The following is a 9,737-nucleotide window of genomic DNA, read 5'->3' as shown; positions in this document are numbered from 1 at the left end:
TAGTCCAAAGATACAAAAATTAAAGCTAAAATAAAATTAAAAAAAATAAAAGGGTCAAATGAAATAATAAAAATAACTTGAAAAAAATTTCATCTTTTCAAAGAGAATGCATAAGTTAAAAGTAAAGAATGGATGCCCAAGCAGGAATTGACATTAAGAACTGAGTTAGAGAACATTAAAAATACTAGGTGAATGTGACATGAGAAAAAAAAATCATATAAAAAAACATACCTTAAAAAGAACAACAATCTAACTGAATGAAATAACTTGTTTGGAGTTTAGTGATGTATAAAATAATCTAAAATATTACTAAATAAAATTTAGAATAATTTTATATTATTTGATCAGATTTTAATAGAAGTGTTGTTTTTAGACTTTTTTTTAATGTATTGGGTTAACAAACGGGCCTCTCAAGTGACAAGCCCATAATGGAAAGAAATGTTTGGCCCAATTTGTATCGGGTGGATTAGATCCATAAGCCCATCTCGTTCTGCTTCGTCATCCTGTCCCTGTGTTTCTCTCTCTCTCTCTCCCCAACACAACAGAGAAGAAAATAGAAAGAGAGTAGACAACATCACCATTCGCATTCACAGAGCAATGAGACGAAGACACAAAAATGACGGAGATAAACAGAAACACGAATCTCGGGATTCTCGCAAATCTGACTCAGATTATTCCGCGTCGTTCTTCTCTTCAGAGAAACGAGTGTTCTTTTTCTGTTTGATGTTTCGAATGCTGAACTCTCTTTTGGTGCAGACATACTTCAATCCAGATGAACACTGGCAGGGACCCGAGGTTGCGCATCGCATTGCATTTGGGTGCATACCTTATTTTACATTCTTCACCCGAATTTCCCATCTTTCTTCTTCACTTCCAATCGTAAGTACTGATCGGAGATGGTTTATTCCAGATACGGCCATTTAACGTGGGAATGGAAAAGGGGCATCAGAAGCTACTTACACCCGCTGCTCTTTGTTCCGCTCTATAGGGTTCTTGCCTTTCTGCATCTTGATACCCCTTTGGTTATGGTAAACTTGTTTCTTTCTAATCCTTTTTATGTTCTCATTTTAACCACTTTGATTTCCTTCTCCCTGTAACTATACAACTTCAGTTTGAGTTGTTTTATCTGCCATTGCATATTGAAGGCTAGCTTAGAAGCATGTGATGTTATCTTTGATGAACTGAGGCATACTTCGTGCTTTTATGTAGTTTCTGTATTCTTTTGACAAGCAAAATGCAGTGGCTATAATTGAGATTTTGTATCCCTTTCAATCAGTGATAGTTCTAACAGCTAATGAAGTGGTTCATGTATTCTGCTTCACTTGATAAAACTTGTTATGTTTTCTATAATAGGTTCCGTTTTTAACTGGAATAAGATTCATGCAACTTGAGTATCTTCCTTGTCACGTTTTATGGATATGATTCCACTAATTCTATTCTCTGGTCCTTGCTTCTTAGAGGAAGGCTCCACGGCTGCTGCAGTCTGTGTTTGCTGCAGTTGGTGATTTATACTTGTACAAACTTTCTGCAGTTCTCTTTGGTGACAATGTTGCAAAATGGGCTGTATCCTTTTCTTTTAATCTGTTTTATGTTAAAAATGCATGCGGCCATTATAATATAGGAACACTTTCTCCCCTTGTTATATAAGAAAACTTAACTCTGGTACAGCTCTTTTCCCAGTTGGCCAATTGGTTTATGATCTATTGTTCTGTTCGTACGCTATCAAATAGCTTGGAGACTGTTCTTACACTTGTATCTCTATACTTTTGGCCCTGCATGAGATCTTCTAGTAGAAGTTCCACTGTTTCAAGGAAGTGGAGTTTAGTTTTGGCAGCATTAGCTTGTGCGATCCGACCAACAAGTGCAATCATATGGCTGTATGTTGGCCTCCTTGAATTTTCAAAGGAACGTTACAAATTGAAACTCCTTTTTTTGGAGGTCGCACCCATCGGGTATGTTTAGTTGGGAATGGGGGAGTTTCTCATTTCATAATGTGTTATCTTCCATATCTATCTAAATACCAAGTTGGGTTAGATTATCGGAACTCTTATTGCAGCAATATATTCCAGGGAACTTATTTTGTTGCATTGGCTGCAGTCACATTAATCTAAAATTTCAGCTTTCAAATGTCAATCACAGATGTCTGATTTAGGGCGAATTATTTTGTATCAGGATGCTGGTGCTCGGACTTACCTGCTTATTAGATCGTATCATGTATGGCACATGGATTCTAGTACCACTTAATTTCCTAAAATTCAATTTTCTTTCTTCGGGCGGAGACTATTATGGAACTCACAAGTGGCACTGGTACTTCACTCAGGGATTTCCAGTGATGATCTTCTCTTTCTTACCATTTTCCATAGCTGGTATCATTTATTCAAAACAGTGGAGATACGCTTGTCTTCTTGCTTGGGTTCTGGGTTTATACAGTGTACTAGGTCACAAGGAGTTCAGGTACTTCAATCAAAATTATTCATACATATATAAGTGTATACATGATCTGCTGGTTTTAATTGGTTTATGATAATAATTACTATGAAGTACAGGTTTGTGTTGCCCGTTCTTCCCATAGCTTTGATCTTCTCTGGTTATTGTTTGGCTATGATAGAAGATCCTGGTTTGGCCGGTTATAAAGGAAAAGAATCTTCAAAGAAGCGTACCAATTGTTCTCTGAAGATGGTACTTGCTGTCATATTTTTGCTTGCCACCAATATTCCGATGTCTCTGTATATGAGTTTGGTTCATCAGGTATTGTCACTATTCTTCATTCTTACAATTGAGGGGTTATCTTAATGATCTTTTGTGAACATCTATGAAAAATACTTATATTCTTTACTTTCAAAACAGAGGGGACCTGAGGATGTTATGAACCACCTTGCCAGAGAAGCTCATCATGGGAAAGTGAAAAACATCCTATTCCTAACTCCTTGCCATGCCACCCCGTACTACTCCGTACTGCATCGCAACCTGCCAATGCGATTCCTGGACTGCACACCAAGGTTTGGAATTCACAATCCTGGAGTGGCTTGTAATCTTCATTGGGACTGAAATAAGATAACAACTCTTATTAATTTTATTGTGTTCTGCAGCGAAGAGAGAGGAGTTCTTGATGAGTCTGACCATTTTCTGATGGATCCTGTTTCATTTTTATCCGAATATGCAAAAAATATGTCCCTTCCGAGCCACATTGTTTTATTTGATTCGGAAGAACAAAAATTGAAGAACTTGTTAAATTCATATGATTATAGAGAGGTAATAATAAGAATATTGTAAAGAAATTACTGCTTAGTTTTTTGTTATTTATTATTATTGAGGGTAATTTTTAATCATTTGCTTATATTGGGATTTTAACAACAGGAAAGAAGATTTTTTAATGCTCACTTCAAGGTGGATCGCGAACTTCAAGCATCAATTGTTGTCTACGTTCATACAAGGCAGTGAATGATTATCCGCCATGCATAGTTTTGGACTCGCTATCCACAGTTGAAGGTGTCATTGCTTCAGGTTTCTCTTGAAAATTGACATTGGTGATTTGAAAACTTTGTACAACAGTGTATTTTTTGCCTCCAAAAGTTGCACTGGATAGTTTGTAAATTCCTCCCTAACACAGTTAGAGATGATCTACAGTTTTGTATTTTAAGGGAGTGTAATGAGGATGTAACAATGACTAGTTTGTTATCAAGAGTAGTGATCTATCTATCATCAACGAATTTTCCTTGGAAGATTTCTAACCATATCAAATGGCAAAATGCTTTACACTTTGGGGTTAATAATGAAAAGAAAAATAAATAATATGAACTAAGGTGTACATTTTCTGAACAAGTTGGATGAACACACAGTGAATGCTCTCTTACTATACTCGGAGCATTCACCTAAACAGAAAACAGAGACATAATATAGAGGAAACATTGTCAAACTAGCTGCTTGCTAGGCCTTTCCACAGAAGAAGCCTTCGGGGTTGGTCTAGAAACCTAGCCTGCCATGCAGGTTCATCACCTTCATAGACAAAACCACTCTTGCTATACAGTTTTTTAGCTGGTTCATTGTCATTAGCAACATGGACGTACGAATCTGTTATACCTGAAACAAAGACAAAGAAATTTACTTTTAATAACCTCAGTCAATGTTTAACTAACGCAAGACCAAATTGGGTGATGACAAGGACTAACTAACAAAAACTCCATGATTTTTTTTTTTATTTACTCTTGTTTAGGCCTGCTCTTAAATACTATATATACATGTGTATATATATGCATTACATTTTGAAAAATTATGAACACACACATATATATCAAAAATATTATTTGTGCACCAAAATCAGTTACTAAAATTAGCCACTAATGTATTTGTGTATAAATACATGTGATTTAATTTTTTTTTTCAATGTGTATTTATATTCCAGCATGTATTTTATACTGGTGACTGACTTTGGTAGTTGATTTTAGTGTCTAATTTTAGCGTATACACAACATAGTTATATATATACTCACAATAGCATCATACCTAAAATTAAAGATCTAAAATCTAATGACAATATATTGTGAGTGGAATTTTTTTGTAACAATCGGGTGAAGTTTTGAACTTCAAGTAGAAAATAATTTCCAGCTTAATTATAGGCAAATTTATGTGACCAATTCATCTTTTGCCCCAATTATAGAGGCTAATTTGAAGGCAGTGTGTCTACATCTGTTATCCTGTAAGACTTTATTGGTACTCTTTTCTTTTAGGGGTTAATCTGTCCGAAATATAAATTCTCAGTAGTTTATTTGTCACTTTACTCAATTAAAATAAGTTGAAAATAAAGAATTCCAAGAGCAAAAATTTCCAAAACCATCACTCTCTAAATAGTAAAACTCCTAAACAGAGTATTAAAGATAGCGAGTCAAAGTTCAAGGATCAAGAACTTAAAAAAGAAAGTAGTTAACTAACTACACTGCAACTACTTTTCTGTTTTGCTAAAGTCTGTCTTGATTAATCTTGTTGAGAGACTAAGTCAGAGTCGCTGAGCTTTATATGGTTGTGTCTCAGTTATTGCAAGTGTAGTGTTGTAATACTCCAATAGCTCAATACATCTGTCTTTTTCTCTTTTCGTTCTGAAAAGCTTTCTTTTCTCTATTTTCTCTGCTGCAACAGTTTCTGGAGTTGCAAGTCGTCTTCTTTGTTTTCCAATTACAGAGTCCACTAATTTAATCCTCCAAAGTCTTTTCCTTCCCCTAGTAACACACACTCAAGTGTTACTAATTTCTTTCACATTTTAGGCCATTGATGTTTTTTTCTCCTTTCTCAATGGTGGTGTTTCTTGGAAAATATATAGTAGTTGATGTTACCAAACTCTCCACTATTTTACTAATCTTTTGATGAATCATTTTTGACATTTTTGGATAGTCGTCCAACAAGAAAATAATTATATACATTAAAAGAAAAAAAAAAACAATAAGGTATAGACTTTTAAGTTTCAAGATCTAACCAACTAGTAACTTATCTATAATGATGTTTCCTTATAAGCTGTGAACATAAGCACCCAAAAAATTTAGTGCGCTACATGTTCCATTCAGAAATTAAGCAATGTTCTAACGGTCTAGGGCACAAAATACACAGAAGCAGTTACACAAATAGGTTAGATAATGGATTGATTTCTACAGTAAATTAACATGAAGACTGAGAGGGACGAAATATTGTTGAGTTAGAAAACATCCTCTATCAAGGCTCGCCACTGTTGGAATGTAATGTAAGGCAAGGCAATTTATCCTCTATCCAACCACTGTTCCAGTAATAGAGATGATTGGCATGTCATGTAACAGAAAGTTCCTCAATCCTCATCAAGATTGTGCACAAACCTGTCGTAATGGAGTATTTCAGTTGTTTAGGTAAAGAGGATGATTAGTGATATAGAAGATGTATCTTGATCGGAGTCCAATAGATATTTTGATAATTTAGAAAGTGCTTAATTCTCAGAGAAAGAAGCGAAAATGAATACATCAAGTGTCATGCCATTATGCCAATCTCAAAGCTAAGCCAAAAACTAGGGCTGTTTGGTTTGCTAAAAATAAAAAAGAAAACACAAATGCGGAAAAAAGCGCTGATGCATCCCACCCACCTTACGCATTGCGCAGGATCCAGAAAGAGCCACTTGTTCGCATCCAAAGGGTATAATATAGACAGCCTAACCTGATGCAAGCATCATGGGTTGATTCTACGGCTTGAACAGAGACAACTCAATTGCTATTCTAAGGCTCCCCTTTAAGAAAATGGAAACACAAACCAAACTTGATTTCTTCTCACACTTTTATTCGGTCAAAAACTAAAACCAAATCCTTAAACTAAATCTCAAAATAGAATACTAGTAGCAATTATTGTCTATGTTAAATATCATTGTAACGTAAGGAACAGAACCCTCCACTATAGAAAATACAGTGCCTATTGAAAAACTTCTAAAGAAGCATATACTAAGATGCTTTCCACTTTATAGAGCTTGCAGCAGAAACAGTACAAACCCTCAACCCAAGATTATGTACCAGGAGTCATCCGAACCAAAATACAGAACACCACACGAAGAAAAAATGGGAAACAACAGAAAATAAAATTTGCATTTTGTAATTTAGTGGTGCATATTTTGTAATATATCCTTTTTTATATATATATAAAAATAACCAAACACTTTATTGCATAGTGTAAAAGATGGAAACAGCATTTCTTTCGCCAGGGCTTTAAACTATGGCTGTATACTCGGTATAGTGAGTTAGTGACAACTTACACTAATCAATTTTGAAGTGAATGTTTTAATGTCAACCAACCAATATTTAACTTTCCAATCTAGGTTTATATCATTCTCTAAACGATTGGTTGTCCATGCTTCTACATTACCAGTAAATGACCAGGGATAGAGGAAGAAAAGAAGGAAATGACTACAAAGACCTAAAAGGAATGAAATGGAATAACACTTTCAAATGCTAGAAATGTTTAAACAAAAGATGGGGATGCTGTAGCAATTGCCACCTCTTCAAAATAGGTGCTGGTTAAATTAGCGCTTGTTTTGCAACCGTGACAAACAGTGAAAACCATGACAAACATGCGAACTAGTTGGGATGTTCTTACTCCTGATGTGCAGAGGAAGGCTAGAAATGGAAGCCGGGAAGGGAGTTGGAGGAAAGTATGGCAAAACTTTGAAGCCTAGTTGGCTAAAATGTTATTCTATATTATGTCAATATTATAAAGACACATTTTAAAGAATAACACAAGACTAAAATATACTGGGGTGCAAGTTTTAGGGCTTATTTTGGTAAAGACTATAATTCAAGGACAAATATATGGTGTTAACCCTACAAAAACATAACAAAAGTTTTTACCTATACAATTGTCAGTTTGAGCTAATGAGCTTCATCATTTTCTCAATCTTCATCATCAGAGCTGGCTTCATCACTGCTGTAATCGCTACTATCACTACCGTCAAGATCCAAATTAACATGCTGCACTTGAATGACTTCAGGTTGCTTAGGCTGAGGGATGTGATGGGGTACTTGTTGCTGCTCAAACCTTGGTGCAGGAAGTGAGTCCATGGGTGGCAATGGCACAGGATCCCCAGGTTTCCACCCAGGTGGGGGAAGTGGAAGATCAATAGGCAATTGCACAGGCATTCCAGGCTTCCAGCCAGGCGGAACTGTAAAATTTGGTGGAAGCAACCCTTGAATTGCAGACAAATTGGCATCCACTTGCTGTGGAGGTGGAGGCTCAATAATGGCCTCTATTGTTTTCTCTTTCGTTTCAACAACTTTAGGCAATCCAACATCAAGGTCAGCAAAGTTATATAACTGTGAAGCTCTCATTTGCTCCTCTTGTGGCGCAGGTGGCAGTGCACCACGCAAAGGGGCTTGCCCAGCTCCAAATTCTGGTGGCGCAAAGGTTGTATAACTTATCCGGTGAGCATATGATAATATATCTGATAGCTTCAGCTGGGATGAGACAGTTGAGGATGTCAAAGAATCATCTTCACTGGCATCTCCCGATTTCAACCTCTTGGTGCTGCGGCGATAATCAGAGTAATCATCAACAAGAATGTCGAGACACCGCTCAGCATCTTTGAGTTTGTTGGCAAATGCAAGAAGTGCTGAATCTTTTGAGCGAATTTCCCGATCAATCTTCTGCTTAGCATCTTGCAGATCAAGAATCTCTTGGAGTTCAGCGACAGCTTCAAAGATCTGAGTTTGAAGAATAGTGAATTGTGAAATAACTCCTTTGGTTGTGGAAGGAGAAGAATCATGTGGGGTCGATGAATGAGCTTGGCCTTGGGTAGAAAGGAAGGTGGGGATGGATCCTCGGAATGCAGTGACCCAAAGCGACCTGTTGGGTGAAACTTCAAAGAGCTTAGAAGTTAAGGAAGCCATTTGTTGAAGAAGTGCTTGTGCTCGAGGGAGAGGTGGGAGAAGAGAGAGCAGAGCTGCAGAAGGGCCAGCTGCGTGGCGGTCTAGGTGGGGCTGGTGATGATGGCTCTGTGAGGGAGGGAGCTTTGGGGGAGTAGGATTCGGAATGGATGGTGAATTCGGGTTTGTGAGGCCTAGCCTAGCAGGGGATTGCACAATTTGGTGCTGAAGCATTTTGTACAAATGACTCTGATCCTTTTCTCTTTCAATCTTCTACCTGCCACAAATTAGAAAATGTTGTATCAGATCTGAATGATTTCTGAGTAAAGACCAAAGCTGCTTTATATCCAGCAATTTTCATCTGCTTGACAGAATATTAAAATAGCATTATTAATACATAAAAGAAACAAAGGAAAAGGTTCTTAGTGTTCTCTCAATATGAGAGAATGCCAGAACTTCAGGTTCTTCTACCTTAACTCCCTCATGGCTTCATAGCCATCTGAAACATACATCCACAAAAATCACTTACATAAACAGTTTAGAACCTGGATTCAACACAAGTAACCACAACCTTCCAAACACAGATAAGTCAGCACACAGACATGTAACCACAAGTCCACAACGCAAGGAATCATGACAATCATTACACATCTCTTTAACCATACAAAAGTAACCTAGCCACCATATTACCCACCACTTCCTAAACAGTAAACACAAACCACCTTAACCAAGCCCACCACCAGATTCATCAAACGCAATAATCTACTGACAGTGTCACTACTCACAAGAAATAGAAGAGATTGCAAAGATTACACAGAACAGATTGCACATTGAACAGCAAAAGAAAATATAACCCTAATGTAAATACAATCAAGAGAAACAAAAAGGAAAAAACCAAAGAAAGATAAAAAAAAATATCATAATAACCCTAACATATTGCACAAATTTGGAATCCTTAAAAAATTATAAGAACAGATTACACAAATATAAATCATAAGAACAGATTTGGAATGATAAAAAATCATAAGAACAAATAAAAAAACATAACCCCAATATACACAGAACATATTGCACAAATTTGGAATCCTTGAAAAATCATAGGAACTCACCTGGATCACGAGGAAGAAGCGGTGTTTGCGGCGGAGGGAAGGAGTGAGCAAAAGCAGGTCAGCAGCAAGCAACTCAGCCACCGACGAGGGAAGGAGTATGCGGAGGCTGTCAGCGGCGGCAACAGGGCCGGTGTCGGACAGTGAGCGGCGGCGACAGGGACTAATCTAATAAAATAGATAGATGAACAAAGCAATTTAAAATCCATATCCTTAACAGATCAAGTCGTCAATATTCAATAATCAAGTAATCAATTAATCAAGATAATGAGAG

General features: G+C 36.8%; 2 protein-coding genes and 1 long non-coding RNA gene across 6 annotated transcripts in view; 2 read left to right on the top strand and 1 right to left on the bottom strand.

Moving 5' to 3' along the window:
- On the top strand, positions 520-3,722 carry LOC107608528 (GPI mannosyltransferase 3). 2 transcript variants are annotated; one of them, XM_016310296.2, is made up of 9 exons: positions 520-818; positions 911-1,028; positions 1,459-1,563; positions 1,669-1,952; positions 2,173-2,454; positions 2,547-2,748; positions 2,848-2,999; positions 3,090-3,252; positions 3,358-3,722. In XM_016310296.2, the coding sequence occupies exons 1-9, from the start codon at positions 598-600 to the stop codon at positions 3,439-3,441; spliced, it is 1,611 nt and encodes a 536-aa protein (XP_016165782.1). In that variant the 5' UTR covers positions 520-597; the 3' UTR covers positions 3,442-3,722. The 2 variants fall into 2 exon arrangements, with proteins under 2 accessions (XP_016165782.1, XP_016165783.1); XM_016310297.2 differs by having other exon boundaries at positions 625-795.
- The window catches only part of LOC107608529 (mediator of RNA polymerase II transcription subunit 4), a 7,089-nt gene continuing 1,121 nt past the window's right edge, over positions 3,770-9,737 (bottom strand). For 2 of the 3 annotated variants that reach the window (XM_016310298.2, XM_016310299.2), the window contains exons 2-4: positions 9,467-9,631; positions 7,347-8,634; positions 5,396-5,837 (exon numbers count right to left, since the gene is read on the bottom strand). In XM_016310298.2, the coding sequence (XP_016165784.1) occupies positions 7,389-8,591 (1,203 nt within the window). In that variant the 5' untranslated portion in view covers positions 8,592-8,634; positions 9,467-9,631 and the 3' untranslated portion in view covers positions 5,396-5,837; positions 7,347-7,388. Of the gene's footprint in view, positions 4,081-5,395; positions 5,838-7,346; positions 8,635-9,466; positions 9,632-9,737 lie in introns of those variants that run through there. The other variant, XM_021107292.1, reaches the window with a different exon arrangement.
- LOC110264855 lies at positions 4,087-5,666 on the top strand. The gene is made up of 2 exons (XR_002351132.1): positions 4,087-4,688; positions 4,759-5,666. It is a non-coding gene; the product is annotated as an uncharacterized LOC110264855 (long non-coding RNA).

Source organism: Arachis ipaensis, chromosome B07 (assembly GCF_000816755.2).
Source record: "Arachis ipaensis cultivar K30076 chromosome B07, Araip1.1, whole genome shotgun sequence".
Classification (NCBI taxonomy): domain Eukaryota; kingdom Viridiplantae; phylum Streptophyta; class Magnoliopsida; order Fabales; family Fabaceae; genus Arachis; species Arachis ipaensis.
This window is presented reverse-complemented; position numbering and strand designations above follow the sequence as displayed.

What these genes read in the sequence shown, in the direction of transcription:
- LOC107608528 (XM_016310296.2), top strand. Translation starts at nt 598, where the DNA reads ATGAGACGAAGACACAAAAATGACGGAGATAAACAGAAACACGAATCT. An exon ending in TTCCTGGACTGCACACCAAG is followed by an intron (nt 3,000 to 3,089) that starts GTTTGGAATTCA and finishes TGTGTTCTGCAG; the next exon opens with CGAAGAGAGAGGAGTTCTTG. An exon ending in ATTCATATGATTATAGAGAG is followed by an intron (nt 3,253 to 3,357) that starts GTAATAATAAGA and finishes TTTTAACAACAG; the next exon opens with GAAAGAAGATTTTTTAATGC.